Below are 17,161 nucleotides of genomic sequence, written 5' to 3'. Positions count from 1 at the left end.
TTTTTTAAGTGATTTTCATGGGTAAAAAGCATTCACCCACATTGCAGACCTTTAGCTGTATTGAGAAGAAGAATTTCCAGGAGTGTGCTTAGGTCAGGAAAAGGAAAAGGTATGCAGGTACATGCCATTTTCAAATTTGTGCATGCACTTTTGTAATAAAATTCTTGCAGAAAAGGTTGCAAGCTACCACCCAATTTTTACCCATGGCAAGCATACTTTCACCTTAAAATGTAGTGCAAACCCTGTGAGTATCAAGTGTGTACAATCTTTGTCCCAATCCAAACAGTTACAATATTGCCCCCAAGCCATCCTTTATATATCATGTCAAATGTAAATCTTATGAAAACTTCCATGGTTCTTCATGATTTAATGCTGAGCATGAGTTTGCTAAAACTATGTATGATATTTCATCCTAAATAATGGGATATTACATTATAATAATTTCCACAGTATTATTCCAGAATTGATTAATTTGATGTCTGAATCTTTTTTCTTTCCAAGAGTGATATGAGCTAGAGATGTGCATTTATTTTCAAATGACATAAAATATGCAACAAAACACAGGGTGCCCAGCTTTCCTACCTAACCATGATACAGCATTTCATGCATAAGAAGACGTGTAGAGAGTAATAATAATATTTTATAAACTGTATGGCAGGAGCTGCACAATTTATTAAATACCACATATTTCTGTTCCAAATATACATCATTCATTATGTTTCAGAACAATTGTATATTTCTAATGCAAGAAAGCACATACTTTCTCTAACCATTTTATAAGCATGCAGATATATTTTACACATGAAATAATTGTGACACTGTATGAATAAACACAGAGAATTAAATACACAGGCAGGTATTTTATATAGTATATGTGAGTACTTGGAATCACAATGCCTCCACTACTTCACCCAGTCCTTCTCTGGTTCTCCTACACCCTCTAGCACGTCACCTTAAATTACCACCAATTCACCCAGACATCTCACCCAAAAACTGCAGACAACAGACGTCTGATTTCACTTGCATGAGTCAGTTAGCAGGTGTAAAAGTGCCAAACAAGTTTGGTAATATATATCTCTCATGAAATGGCAACTACTGCATGTACTGCTGAACCCTGCACTAGATTGCCCCTAGAACACCCTTTTTTTTCTCTCAGTAAGATGTACACCGAAAACAATAATACGTACCTACTGTTACGATTCCTCTCGTAGCTGTGCCACGAAAGGCCTCTCACCTTTTCTCTGGAGGCTGCACCGAAGCTGAGGCCTTGCCTGGACAGTCTATCCCGGTTTTGCTCCATGGCCTGGGAGACCACCGTTGCCATCTGTGCCTACCTGAGGCCTGCTCTGCTTCCTCCTTGACTTTCTGGTTTGGGCCTCACCCCTTCTTCCTAAGGGGTCGGCCCGCAGCTCTTCTCTTTAGTTATAGGGCCAGCCGGGTGTGGCCCATCTAAACTCCTCCCAGGGAGTTGCCTGCTTCCTGATCTATAAAAGGACTTCTCTTTCAGTTCTGCTTTGCCTTGCATTGGAGTTACTTGCTCCTGGATGTTTCGCCTTCCTGCGCTCCATTAGGCCTTCATTCTTCGTTGGAGCTCCATGTCTCGTCTTGATGTCAGTAATCTCGTCCTGATGTTCCTCGCCTGTTCCTGATGTCCTGTACCCCAGGTTCCTTGATGTCCACTTTCCTGGTGTGCCGTTGTCGTGGTCCACGACCAGCCCACGGGCGGGCTGTGTAGAGCACCTCATGGTACAAGGTCATGTTCATCTCCGCAGACAAGCCTCCAGAAGACTTCTGCTTCAGTCCTAAGTCTTGAATCCTGAGTTGTCTTTGAATCCTAGAGAATCTTGAATCCTTTGCTTGAATCTTGTCCTGGTCTTCGGAATTTCTTGCATTGCGTCCGTCCATGCCAAAGACTCTGACTGAACCTGTGCCATTCCAGCGTGGTCCGCAACCAGCTTAGGATGGGCTGTGTAGGGCGCTCCTTGGTACAGGCTTCTACCGAATCTTCACCATGTTCCAGTTTTCATCTATTCCACACCTCGTCTAGAGCCTGCTTCGCATTCAAGCATGGTCTGCAACCATTCCCGTGGGTTCGCCCTGTGATGGGCTGTGTAGGGCGCGCTGCATCGCAGTCTCAACCCAGTACTTGATCTTGCTCCTGAGTACCTTTGCCTGCATTACCTTGCTTCTGAACCTTCGTCCAAAGTCCTTGCACAAGTCTTTGTCTGCGCACTCAAGTGAGTCTTCGCCTATGCCTCCAAGTTCCTCATCTACGTCTAGAGTCTCTATGTTCCAGAGCCTTCATCTGCCCTCGTCCGTAGTCCAGCCTGCTGCTTCTTGTCAAGACTTGCCCAACTCCCTCCACCCCCCCAAGACTTGCAGAAAGTCCCTGGTGGTCCAGCGAGGGTCCTGGGATTGATCTTCCCCTCTCGGGCCTTGGTATGCCAGCAATCAAAATGGCGCCGTGGCCCTTTGTCCTTACCATGTGACAGGGGCTACCAGTGCCATTGGTCGGCTCCTGTCACATGGTAGGAGCAATGGATGGCCTGTGCCATTTTTTTACTCTCTACCTGGGTAACATCAAGCTAGGATGAGAGAAGACTGTACAAATCTCATCTCTGTTTGAGTTTCCTAACTCCGAATGATATTAAATCTTCTCAAGAGTGTACTGTTCTGTTCGTATGTCTCACTCTACATGTAAAAGTGGCCCCTAACCCCTACACTACTACCTAAACCTCACCTCGCGTTACTAAGTGGCCTCCTATAGTAGCATAAATAGCTGCTTACTCTCTCTCTCCCTCTTCTCTCTAAAAATTATTGTATGGGCATATTGCACAGCTTAACACAATTGAAAAAGGTATAGTTATGGCTTTTGCAAAGCCAGCCCACATTTTTGGAAATCCTGCCCCAGAATCCTCCTCTTTTAATAATTTGCATCGCATCATACATTACAGTGCTAATCGCATGAGTTAAGGCATTTTGGCATATGAAAATGTGTTAACACATGTGACAATGCCATAAAGCGATTTGATAAATGACCCTATAAGTTTGTTTCAAAGTTATCTAGCTAAAGGTAGCCAAATAACTTTGAGCTTATGTATTGAGATTCAAAGAATATAGTTATATAAGAGCAGTTATATAAGAGCAAACAGAAAAAGAAAAAAATAAGTTCAGGCCAGTATGCACATCACCCCCACTGTCTACCCATATGCATTCAGTTCAGGTCAGTGAGTCCATGTTGCACACTTCCCAAGCCCTACAAAAATGTTACTAATAGCAGTTGGCTGAAATGCTCAGGGAGGTGGGTCAGCCTCTCTGATGATTGATTATTCTTAAAATACAGAATGCTTCTTTTCTCACCCCTTCCTGAACCCATGCTTCCTCCCACTGCCCAAACCAAACCCCCCTCCACCCTCCCACTCCTGCCAGCACCCTCTAAAATGCTCCAAGTTCTGGAGCAATGGTATAAGCATGCTGCTCCCAGCAAATCATGCATTGCCTTGACAGCAACGCTGGTAGTTACAGGCAACTTGTGACGCTGCCGGGAACCATACACTTGTACTATGACCCCAGTGTCCTCGGCATTTTAGAATGTGGTGGCAGGAGCAGGGTCATATTGTGGGAGGTAGTGGAGGATCAGGAATGGGTGGGAAGATGGGCCCTCTGGATTTTAAGAATAGTTGTGTTATCAGGGACCCACCCACTTCCTCAGGCACTTTCCACTACCACTGTTTGCACTATTTAAAAGATTTATAACCCACACGTTTCAGTGTAGCTCACAGCAGTTTCCATATTATACATACATAATCATAAGAACACAGATTACAGTAGGCAGGGGGCTTAAGGATAAGGGACATGGGTCAAACTGGTTGCATGCTCAGTTGGGGTGGAAGGGGGTAAACCTGAATCTCTGGCCTAAACTGGTTATGTGCTCAGGTGGGGAGAGGGGGGGTACAGGCTCAACAGCTGACATTTGTTTCTCTTTTCTGTCTGTGCTTATATGGCTATATCCTTTGAAGATAGCTGCATTAGCTCAAAGTAATGCAGGAACATGCTCCCGGATAACTTTTAACCCTGTTCCTTGGGGCATCTAGAGTTAGTAGAAAAGCTTATTCTGTTAACTCCAAATATTGGAGATGGCCAGATAGGTTTCCCAGATAACTTATCCTCACCCCAGAATGGCCCTGACATACTTCTAAATTATTTGGCTAAATTTTAGCCAGGTAAAAAATATAGCCAGACAAGTGCCACCAATATTCAAATATTGATATTTATCTGACTAACTCAAAGGTTATCTGGTTAAATGCTTGAATATCAACATCTCTGTTTTGTTGTGTCATTTGAAAATGAAATGTTAAAACCTGAATGCAATTCATTAGGTTTGTTTGTTTGTTTTTGTTTGTTTAGTTTCATTATTCACCCCCAGGCCCCTTATTTATTTATTTATTTATAGATTTTTCTATACCGGGGTACGTAAATAACATCACCTCGGTTTACATTCAAACAGTAATTCAGCATTGCGCTTTACAATATAACATGGTAACTGAACGAATACAATATAGTATATAACTTTGTATTAATAGAATATAAGCAATATATGAGAGATTGTGGCAGTTAGGAAGAGTAGTTGAGGATTCAGATCATTGATAGTAGGCTTTTTTAAATAGCCAGGTTTTAAGGTTTTGTTTAAATTTTTTGTGACAGAGTTCCTGGCGTAATTCAGAGGGCATGGTGTTCCATATTGTTGATCCAGCAATGATGAAAGATCGTTCTTTTGTACTAGAAAGTTTAGTCAGTGGGTGCTGGGATATTTAGTTTGGCTAAATTCTGGAATCTCGTTGGGCGGGAAGACGTTTTGAATTGTAGTTGATCTGTGAACCAGTGCATTTCTCTGTTTTGAATGGCTTTGTGTATCAGCGACATAGATTTATAAATTATCCTGTAAGCCACGGGTAGCCAGGGCAAAGACTGAAGAGCTGGAGTGATGTGATCATGGCGGCTTGAGTCGGTGATAATGCGGGCAGCTGCATTTTGCAGCATTTGCAAAGGTTGAATGGTGGCTTTAGGTAGACCCAGTAACAGAACATTGCAGTAATCAATCTTTGATAAAATAGTTGCTTGTAAGACTGTGCGGAAATCATATTGGTATAATAGAGATTTAATACGTTTAAGCGTGTATAGCTTAAAGAAACCGTTTTTTACCGTATCCGCGATGAATTTTTTAAACATGAGATTGCTGTCAATGATGATACCAAGGCTGCGTACTTGTTGTGAAATAGTGGAGTTGTTTTGAGGAATATCAGAGTTGATCAGTATTGTATTTTTTGGAGGTGAAATTATGATAAGTTCAGTTTTATTGGTATTTATAGCCAATTGGTTGTCTGTGAGGATTTTTTAAATTTCTAATAAAGCTACCTTCCAGGTACTCAGTGCATTTGTGATTGTGCTGGTTATAGGTATGAGTATTTGAACATCATCTGCGTAGATGAAGTGTTAAAGACCCAATTTAGAGAGTAACCGGCATAGCGGTGTAAGGTAAACATTGAATAATGTGGAGGAGAGAGAAGATCCTTGGGGGACTCCTTGAGAGAGGTTTCTTGGCTTGGATTCACTTCGTCCACATCTAACGCTGTATGTTCTATTGCTCAGGAATGACTGAAACCATAGTAAAGCCGATCCCGAGATACCTATTTCAGATAGACGGGTAATAAGGGTGTTGTGGTTTACCGTGTCGAAAGCAGCTGATATATCAAGAAGGGCGATGAGGTATGATTTGCCAGCATCTAAAGCTTTTAGTAGCACCTCAGAAAGTGATATCAAAAGCGTTTCTGTGCTGTGGTACTTTCTGAACCCATATTGGGATGGGAAGAGTATTTGATGATCATCTAAATAATCAGTTAGTTGTTTGTTGATGACTCTTTCCATAATCTTTGAAAGGAAGGGTAGGTTTGATACTGGTCGAAAGTTTGCTGGATCAGATGAATCTAGGTTAGATTTTTTTATCATTGGGGTAATGATAGCATGTTTAAGTATAGAAGGAACTATGCCTGTGGTGATGGATTTGTTAAGAATCTTTGCAATAGGTTTTGCTATTGTAGAACGTATTGTAAGAAGAGTCTTAGTAGGTAAGATGTCTGTGGGGTAGAAAGCTGGTTTCATTTTCTTTAGAATTGACTCAACTTCAATACCAGTAGTAATCTCAAGATTAGATAGCTTTGTTTCAAATTTATCTTGAGCGGCTGATGTAGCTTGGTTGGTGTGTAAAGGAGCAGGAAATGAATTAAATCGCGTTAAAATAGAATGTATTTTGTTATAAAAGAACGTAGCTAGTTCCTCACATTTTGAATCATCATTGTTGTTTAGATTGTTGTGAGTTGGAGCAGTAACAAGGCTTTTGACATATTGGAAAAGTGCTTGAGGGTTGAATTGATATTGGTGAATTCTGGAAGCATAGAAATCTTTTTTTGTTTTGTTGGTGGCTTGGCGATATTTGTGTAGTAATGATTTGAATTTTAATAAAGTCGTAGAATTTTGGTTTCTGCGCCATTCTTTTTCTGTCTTACGTAGCTCCATTTTCATAGCTTTAAGCTCGGGAGTATACCAAGGTTTTTTCCTTATTATTTTTTCGGAATTGATTTCCTTGAATTGAATAGGACAGAGTTTCTCTGCTATGTTACTAGTAATTTTAAACCAAGAAGATGTAGCTGTTTCAGCGTCTGTGAGATCTAAATTTTTGAGATCTTCTGATATCACATTATTAATTTCATCTGATTGACCTTGTTTTCGGAAGTAGATGGTTTTTTTGCTGTGAACATTAGATGGTAATTGTTTTATTGTACAGCAGGTGTCAATCCGAAAGTGGTCCGACCAAGGAATAGGAGTGCAGAGGGGAGGTTTTGTATCAATATGGGAGTTAGTAAAAATGACATCAAGGGTATGACCAGCTTTATGAGTCGGGTTAGTCACAGTTTGTTGAAAGCCTAGAGCTTTAAGAGAGGTCAGTAAAGTTTCACAGGCTGGGGTTAGAGGGATGCGATCAAAGTGTAGGTTCAAATCCCCCAGAATAATTGTTGGGAGGTGAATATCAAGGTTTTTGATAATAAATTCTGTTCGTAGAGATGGGTTGTTCTCAAGTATGCTGGGGGGGGGGGGGAGTAGATCAGGCAAATTTGAAGATCCTTAGATTTGAAAAGGCCAGTCTCCATTTTGGAGGAAAGGGAAGTAGTTTGAACTGTAAGGTTAAATTTCTTTTTGGCAGCCAGGAGAATACCCTTGTTTGGTCTTCCACTGCAGCCTCCAAGCTACACCTCCCTGTGCCACCAAAATAATAAAGCAATTAATATTTCCAGGCAAATGTCATCCTTAGGGCTTCCAGCAGTCCAAATGGGACAACAGAAATTTCCAGTTCCTGCCCTACCGGGTTCCAGTTTGAACATGGCACCAACTAGCCCTGAGGTTAACACCATTTTGTTGCATGGCCATACCAGAGAGAGGTAATTCATTTTTTTTCAGTAGCACTGGGGGGGATTTTTGGCAGATGGAAGGGGAAAATTGACCCCTTCCTTTCTTTGCTCTTCCATTTTTCCTTTGGTGTTTATTTTATTTCAAACAAACAAATGAATCAAACTATACATTATAAGAACATAAAAATATAGGACTTGCCATACTGGGTCAGACCAAAGGTCCATCAAGCCCAGTATCCTCTTTGCAACAGTGGCCAATCCAGGTTACAATTATCTGGAAGAATCCCAAGGGGGTAGCTTGCATGCTGCTTATACCAGGGATAAACATAAAAAATGATTTAAAAAAATGACATGAAAAATATATTATTTACATTCACACCCTTATTATGAGTAGATATTAACTATTTTAATATCTATTCATGTGAAATCATCTCATTAGTTCCTGATATAGACTACTCTCAGAGTACAAATTCCCAGAGATTTACTTCTTCTCTATTGGACAATCCCATAATCATCAACTGTGCTGAAAAACTTTATCTGGATTCTTCCATAAAAATAAATATAAGAACTGCACATTTTCTGATTGAGGGCCTGATTTATCTATGAATACTGTATGCATTCTTTTTGGGTATTGTTTCCATCCTGATCTTAGACTAAACATTTCTGGAAATATTTGAAGCCTTCTTCATATGACATTTCTTCATTTACAAACAGGTACATGCTAATTTTAGCATATACCCACTAATATCTTCTGACCCTGGTTTACTATGCACACTAACCATTAGTGCATAGCCCGTATTGTGTACTCTAAGTATCCTTACTGCAAAGGACTCAATATAGACCATGTTTCCAGTCATTAGACGATATAAAATACTTTAGCACTGACAATTAGCAAAAGAGAAGTTCTTGGAAAAAAATGACTGCTTTCAAGATATATTACAATAGTTCTCAAGCATGGCATATCCTTATAGAAATACAAATACTGACATGCAAAATGGATGAGTATACATTATTTTGAAATAGAAAGCGTATATTAATTACAATGTATGTAACCTACAATTCATAAAAGTCATAACTTCCTTGTGCTAAAAGGAATGACATTTTAAACTGATTATTAGAACTGAATAACTCTTTTAATTAACATTGTGACATCAATTTTTTATATTTTTGCATTAATAAAGACATGATAGAACTATTCTCCAGAATGGTCTGTACAGTAAAATAAAATGACTTAGTTTATCAAATCTTAGCCAACATTTATGAAAGTGATAAAACAAAATAAACACTGAAGTATAACTTCTTATTCAACGCATTATAAAACAGACTGATTCAGTTAGAGACATGAGCTCCCTGTTCAGAAGAAGTCCAGCATAATATTTTCTACCTGGCTACAGTAGAAAATATTACAAGTAGGGATGTGAATCGGGCTTCGGACGTTTGAAAATATCATACAATATTTTCAAAATCGTCAGAAATCGGGGGCTCCCCCAAAATGATAGGAAAACTCCACGATATTGATCGTGGGGGTTCTCTTATCATTTTGGAGGAGGGTGGGAAAAATGGCACACAAAAATAACCCCTAAACCCTCCCCAACCCTTTAAAACTAATCCCTTAGCTTCTCCCACCTTCCCGACCCCCCAAAAAACATTTTACAGGTACCTGGTAGTCCAGTGGGGGTCCTGGGAGCAATCTCCTGCTCCCGTGCCGTCAGCTGCCACTAATCAAAATGGTGCCGATGGCCCTTTGCCCTTACCATGTGACAGGATATCCGTGCCATTGGCTGGCCCCTGTCACATGGAGGGAGCACTGGATGGCCGGCGCCAAAATGGCGCCGGCCATCCAGTGCTCCTACCATGTGACAGAGCCATCGGCGCCATTTTGATTATTGGCAGCCAACGGCCCGGGAGTGGGAGATCACTCCCGGGACCCCCTCTGGACCACCAGTTACCTGTAAAAAGTTTTTTGGGGGGTTGGGAGGGTGGGGGAAGCTAATCCCTTAGTTTTAAAGGGTCGGGGTGGGTTTTTTGTTTATTGGCTTGGGCTCAGCTGATAAACAAAACCGCGATCGGGCCGGATGAAAAAAACCCCACGATGTGAATCGGAACCGGAATCAGAACCGATTCCGGTTCCAATTCACATCTCTAATTACAAGGCTTATATCACAATTCTGGTCACTTGAGATTGAAGTTTTATGAATCAGATGGATCTGTACTTACATTGTGCTTTGTGAGGTTGGAAATATTAGTTGCTATTGCTTGCAGCCAGTCGACACAGTCTTCAACAGTGAGACACTGAATTATTCCACTGCAAACTCCATCAACAGCAATTACTTGAAATGAGTTTTGTCTATAGAAACCATTAAAAAAGTCAGAAAATAAGTGCACTTCCTCTAATCATAAGAATATAAGAATGACCATACTGGGTCAGACCAAAGGTCCATAAAGCCCAGAATCTGGTTTCCCCTCATTTTACCCATGTTTTCTAAATTATATTAACAAACAAGAGATCAACAAAAAGAGATATATGGAATTTTAATTTTCATGTTGCACAATATTTAAACAAATATATGTATATTTATTGACTTTAATTCAAAAGTGTCTTTGCATTTAGTCTACCATTTTTCCAGTAAAATATAAGAATGCATCACAAATAAAGTTTCCAAAAATGTTTTCACACTTTTATGACACAAAAAAAAGGCAGGAGCCTTTAAAAAAACAACAGAGAGAGAGTGCAAGGCCTGTGATCAGGAGCCCTGCACACAAACCAATGTCATCAGAGCCAGAGCGCAAAATGAGTGACACCACCAGGCGAAAAAGAAAAGAAACCCACCCACCATCAACTGCCTGCAGCTCCGGTAAGAAAGGGAAGAAAGAAAAAGGCAGGAGCCTTTCAAAAACAATAGAGAGAGAACGGGAGGCCCATGATCGGGAGCCCCACCCACCAACCCAATGTCATCAGTGCAGGAGTACAAAACGAACAACACCACCAGACGAAAATGAAAAGAAACCCACCCAACATCAACTGCCTGTAGCCCCGTTAAGAAAGGGAAGAAAGAAAAAGGCAGGAGCCTTTTCAAAAACAATTTATTTATTTATTTAACACTTTTCTATACCGACCTTCATGGTGGTGACCATATCAGATTGGTTTACATCGAAAAGGGGAACTGAACCAAGAACAGTAACCAAACAATAGGTTGAACATGAAAAACAAAGTTACATTTAACAGGGAAATTAAACTTGGAAGCATAGACTGCTGCAAGGAAGGAAAGGCTTGAGACAGAAGAACAATTATTAGTATAAACAAAGCTGAGTCAGGGGGCTCTTATTCTGGACTTAGGGGTAGTATGGAGAACCATAGCTCCTGAAGGAAGTTCTGTCGACTATTGTGTGTCATCGGTATCTGAGAAGGCTTGGCGGAAAAGCCAGGTCTTAAGTTTTTTCTTAAATGTTAGTAGGCAGGGTTCCACAACAACAGAGAGAGAGTGGGAGGCCCGTGATAGGGAGCACCGCCCACTAACCCAACATCATCAGTGCCGGAGCGCAAAACGAACGATACCACCAGACGTCACGCGCCATAGGGGTGCAAAAAAGGGGCACTCCCCTTTGTGCACCCCTTCGTGCAAATTGCAGTGTTAACAGTACTCAATCTCTTGATATCTCTTGATAACTCCTGAACGAACAAAGAATGGCAAACCATCAACCACCCAAAGACCATAAGATCAACAGAAATGACCCATACACTTACAACAATTGGAAAGACAGAGAAATGAAAACAAAAATACTAACTCAAACATCAACTCTCAACCATTACGCACAACAACAAATCTCTCAGCAGCTACTTAACACTTTCTTTCCTACTCTTTAATGCTCAATCTATAATTTAAAAAATACCAATCGTCAATGACCTTCTCCATGATGAAAAACTAGATTTCATAGCCATCACAGAAACATGGGCAAAAAACACTGATACAATATTAATTAACCAAATCAATAAATCTACCTACAGAACTTTTTCAATTCCCAGACCTAAAAAGAAAGGTGGAGGCCTTATGCTAATCATCAAAAAAAAACTTACAGATGAAATTAATCCCAACAAGCAATTGCTCTCCACTGGAAATTGCACTATTTAATTCTCCACATCTACAAATTTGTCTGGTATACTGCCCCCCTAATACTCTAGAAAAAACTGCTCATCACTTATTGAATTTTTCCTGACCAAAATATCAATCAGCAAACCAATAATTATTCTTGGTGACTTCAACCTACACATAGACACTTCCCCCCACTCTCCTGCCTGTACCTCAATCATTGACAAACTATCATCACTGGGTCTCAGTCAAATTATCAATTGCCCAACATACAAAGCAGGTCATACACTAGACCTAGTCTTCATCAACACTAACATTTGGTCAAACCACCAAACTAAGATAACAAAAATACCATGGTCAGACCACTCTATCATCCATGCAAACTTATGTTCAAATTGTAAACTAACAACAAGAAAAGGCACAACTAAATTCTTCTCATACCATCCACCTTTTTGCATTGAAACTCTTCAAGCAAATCTACAAACTGAACTAACTAACATAGACCTGTCAAACACTAAAAACACAACATCATCCTGGATTACCATAACTAGAACTACAGCAGACAAGATAAATCCCATGATAAAGAAAACTATAAAAGAAACAAAAAATCAGAACCTTTGGCACAATGAAAATATCAGAGCAGCCAAACGGAAACTCATAAAAAAAGAGAAATCATGGAGAAACAACAAAACAATCACACTACTAAACGCATACAGAGCACAACTAGCTGAATACAAAAAGCTCATCCATAAAACAAAAAAAGACTTCTACACTAACAAAATAAACAAATACCAATAAAACCCTAAGATGCTCTTCAACATAGTAAAAAGCCTAACTAAATTATCTTACAATGATCAGCCACAAACAACATCAACGATCTCTAGTAACAACGTTGCAGACTTCTTTAATGATAAAATCAAAATCCTCATAAAGAAGAACCTAAAAAAATGACTCACAAGACCAGAAAATACCAAACATTCAAGCAAAAAGCTGGCCCAACTTTGAGACAGCATCTTCTTTAGAAGTCCAAATGATCATTAAAAAAATGAACCCAGCCAAACACCCTATTGACGCCATTCCCATTACAACTATAAAAAAATCTCAAACCACCAATAACTAAGACGATAACTGAAATCGTAACCTCTCCTTCATGGAAGGAAACTACCCAGAATACCTAAAATAGGCAATCATCAAACCCATCCTGAAAAAGAATAATCTTGATCCTGAAAACCCAATGAACTACCGACCCATATCAAACCTCACATTCATTGCCAAAATCATTGAAAAAGTTGTCCACACACGACTCACTGACCACCTAGAAGAAAACAACATCCTGCTACCCACTCAATTTGGCTTCAGAAAACAACTGAACACTGAAACGCTTCTACCAGCAATGAACGACTTTGTACTCAAAAGTTTTGAAAAAGGCCACAGCTACCTTCTAATCCTACTTGACCTTTCTGCAGCCTTTGATACAGTAAATCACTCCATCATGATTGACAGTCTATCCGAAATTGGAGCTAAAGAAACAACCCTACAATGGTTCTCCTCTTACCTATCACAAAGATCTTACCAAGTGCTACTCAATGATTCCCTCTCAAAGAAAATCAATCTAAACACTGGAGTTCCCCAGGGATCCGCTCTGTCAGCGACGCTCTTTAACATCTATCTGCTTCCATTATGTCACTTCCTATCAAATCTCAATCTGACACACTTCATCTATGCTGATGATATTCAAATATTAATCCCAATAAAAAAATCACTAGAAGAAACATACAAATTAACAACTTACCTAAACAATATAAAGGAAATACTAACCAACTTAAAACTCATCCTCAACTTCGACAAGACTGAAATGATTTTAGTAGACAGAAAGAACAACTCTCCTCAAATACCACCACTCAACCTAATGAACCAAAATACGGTTATATCTCCAATCAATCATGCCCGCAACCTTGGAGTAATAATTGACAGAGAACTTTCTTTTAAAAACCATATCACAACAAAAATCAAAGACAGATATCATAAACTACTTACTTTCCGTCATTTAAAACCTTTTCTTTCCAATAATGACTTCATATCAGTCCTTCAATTTCTAATTTTCTCCAACATAGATTACTGTAACTCACTCATTTTCAACTTACCTCTAAACACTACTTGCCCACTACAGATCCTACAGAACGCAGCTGCAAGAATCCTCACTGGATCCAAAAGGCACGATCACATCACTCCAACCTCAGATCAGCAAACAAGGGACTTCTAAAAACACCACCTACGTGTTCCAATCAACTCACCTCAACCCAAAAGAGAGCAATATCTCTAGGTAGCCCAAAACTCTGGAACTCCCTACCAACTGAACACAGAACTCAAGAAAACCTAAAAACATTCAAAAAAGATCTAAAAACATGGTTGTTCAACAAAGCATACCAACTCACCCAATGAACAACACAACAACTTCACCCTCCACTTCAACCTGAAGATTGAGGGGCAGATTTTCAAAGGGGTACGCGAGTAAGATGCGCGCGTATCCCCCGAAAACCTGCCCCAAGCTCCTCCTGCACGCACCGAGCCTATATTGAATATGCTCAGCGGCGCGCGCAAGCCCCGGGACGCACATAAGTCCCGGGGCTTTGCTGGGGGGGGGCATGTTGGGGGGCATGTTGGGGCATGTTCGGGCATGTGGTGCTGGCCCAGGGGCATTCTGGGCAAGGCCTAGGCCTCCGGACCAGCCCCCGGGTTGGGTGATGGCGCGCCAGCAGCACACCAGTGCGCGCGAGTTACACCTGCCTCGGGCAGGCGTAACTTTTCAAACAAAGGTGGGGGGGTTACATAGGGCTGGGGGGGTGGGTTAGATAGGGGCAGGGAGGGGAAGGTGCGGGGGGCATGGAAGGAAAGTTCCCTCCGAGGCCGCTCCGATTTCGAAGCAGCCTCAGAGGGAACGGAGGCAGGCTGCACGGTTCAGCATGCGCAGGCTGCCGATTTTGCACAGCCTTTTGCTCGCCGACCCGGATTTTAATAGATACGTGTGTAGTCGCGCGTATCTTTTAAATTCTGGTGTACTCTTGTTTGCGCCGGTTGCGCGAACATTTTTAAAATCTGCCCCTAAATGAATAAATGAACTTATCACAACTATGGACTATAACCAAGAAGTGAAACATAAAACAGAACAGTAAAGGTGTACCTAGGTACGCCGAAAGGCTTTCCTATTATTAAAGCCTGAAGCTGAGGCATTAGGTGCTATAATGAAAATAAAATATCCATGCAAATGTATGTTAAAACTTCGAGGAACAACATATATTTTCTTTTAAATAAATCAGTTAAAAGATTTCTTGAAAGCAAAACAACAGGTTCTGAATGAAAGAAATGGTAATGAGGTTAATAAAGAATAATGGCTGTAATCTTATACAATTCTTAAATGCTAGAATATTCCTGGATATCCCTATTTAAATGTTGCACAGAAATCTCTTGCAAGTATTACCTCTTTGATGTTTTAGCAATGACAAGCACAAAGATAAGATAGTATTTCCTGAAATGTATATTTGTAATGTTATTGAATAATATCATTGTGTTTTGTCAGCTATTGTATTTCACTACAAAGTGTTAAATTATAATTATCTTTGTAATCTGTTAAAAATTTAATAAAGAGAAATTGAAAAAAAAAACAGAACAGTAAATAACTAGCATTTGATACCCCTAAGTTTAACAACAGTTTGAATCTTTTTGAACCCCTGTTTATCCCCCTTTACATTGTAACCTTCATATTTGTTGTAAACCATAATGATGGATTTATGATGATGAATCCGAATGACGGTATATAAAACTCGATAAATAAATAAATAGATAAATAAATAAATAAATAAATAAATAAACAAACAATAGTTGAACAATTTCTAGCAGTGCTTTCTTATGCTGTCTATAAGGTGCAACATAAAATATTTAAACAGGTATAAGATCTATTTATTGTTGCTTATTTCCAGAGATATGCGATGGCATTCCTAAGTCTACTTGGCTAATAATTGTTTAGGAACATTTCCTCCAAGAATTTGTTCTAATCTTTTTAAGTCCTGCTATGCTAATAAGTATTCACCATGACCTCTTGCAATCAGTTCCATAGCTTGATACTAGTGCATTAAATGAAAAACATTATTTTATATGAGTTTTTAAAATTTTCTAGTTGATAGTTTCAGGTGTGACCCCCTTCTTTTAATATTAGTTGAAATTGTTCTCTATTTAATTGTTCCACTCCACTCAGGATTTTATAAACTTTACCATATCCCCTCACAGTTGTCTCTCTTCAAAGCTGATGAACCCTAGTCTGTTTTGCCTTTCTTCATATGACAGCTAGCTGTTCCAGCACCTTTTATCATGTTTATTGTCCTTTTTGGTACTTTTGCTAGTTTTGTTATACCTTTTTTGAGATGGGCAACCAGAATTGCACACAGTGCTTAAGCTGCAGTAATTTTGCAACTGTGCACAGTGAGGTGAAGTCTGCTTGTATTTTACTTGTGAACTTTATCCCCAATTTTCAAAGCAAACTTATGCACATAACTTTGCATAATAATTTCATGTGTAGGTATGCACAGAAACTTGCCCACACAAAATTACACCTGATCTATCGAGGATGTAACTTGTAAGGGTGTACCTTTTGCAAATCAGAAAGTATATGCATGAGTTCTAACTCTACCTTTCACCCCTCCCACCCCCAGAATGTCTCTCCCCAGTTTGTTTAAAAGTAAATGCATAACTGGACTAAGCACATTCATCTACACATACAGAACAATCTTATAGCAGCCGCTTATGCACATAAAACCATATTTGATAATGGTTTTGAATATTAGATCCATAATGTATATGAACTAGCCTTTCACTGACATGACAGTGTAGGGGCCAATTGCTGATTGCTCCCTTTACTGTCAAATATCAGTGAAAGGACCAACCACCTTTCAGAAGGCTGCCCTGAAAGGGGATTGGTCCTTTTGCTAACAAATGTCAGTGAAAAAGACCAATGGGAAATAAGTGAAGGAGTGAATAAATTAATATTAAGTGCTCAACCTTTAATATTTATTTTATACGCTCCTTCTGGTGCTGGTAGTCAGGTTCGGAGAATGGACACTGAATTAACCAGCGTCCATTTTCCAAACCCCTGCCAGTGCTTTTTGTAAAATGTTTTACCCACCAATAGTTGTTGATAACCTCCTAAAATACTCTTTACAATTTTGTAATAAGAAAGCAAAATTTTTGTTGACAGATGTTTGAGAAATATAAAATTGATCCTGCTTGGACTTGCTTAATGATGTATAGTAGAATTCAAAATTGCTCTATACTCTAAATTGATTTTTCATATTGAACTTTTATTTGACAGATTACATATACAGTGATGTGTAAGACCAAGTGCTCCTTTTACCAATACTGTTCAAATGAAGGTCCAAAAGAAGTTGTAGGTGACACTTTTTCATTGAACTAACTTAATATTATAGTGACTAGCTTTAGAAAACTATGAACCTTTTTATCAGGTCAGCCTACAATGAGATGCAGGCTGCCAAAATATAACAGTTACCCACATGAGAAAGACATTCATAATAAGGGCTCACGGTCTCTTTGGGGCCGATG

The 17,161-nt window shown here is 39.6% G+C and overlaps 1 protein-coding gene across 1 annotated transcript in view; it reads right to left on the bottom strand.

The window, feature by feature from the left end:
- Nucleotides 1–17,161, bottom strand: part of SNTG1 (syntrophin gamma 1) — a 2,212,578-nt gene that overhangs the window by 566,818 nt on the left and 1,628,599 nt on the right. Inside the window, exon 14 of the mRNA XM_029591258.1 lies at nucleotides 9,681–9,810. Coding sequence (XP_029447118.1) covers nucleotides 9,681–9,810 — 130 coding nt within the window. The remainder of the gene's footprint in view (nucleotides 1–9,680; nucleotides 9,811–17,161) is intronic.

This window comes from Rhinatrema bivittatum, chromosome 2, assembly GCF_901001135.1.
Source record: "Rhinatrema bivittatum chromosome 2, aRhiBiv1.1, whole genome shotgun sequence".
NCBI lineage: Eukaryota > Metazoa > Chordata > Amphibia > Gymnophiona > Rhinatrematidae > Rhinatrema > Rhinatrema bivittatum.
This window is presented reverse-complemented; position numbering and strand designations above follow the sequence as displayed.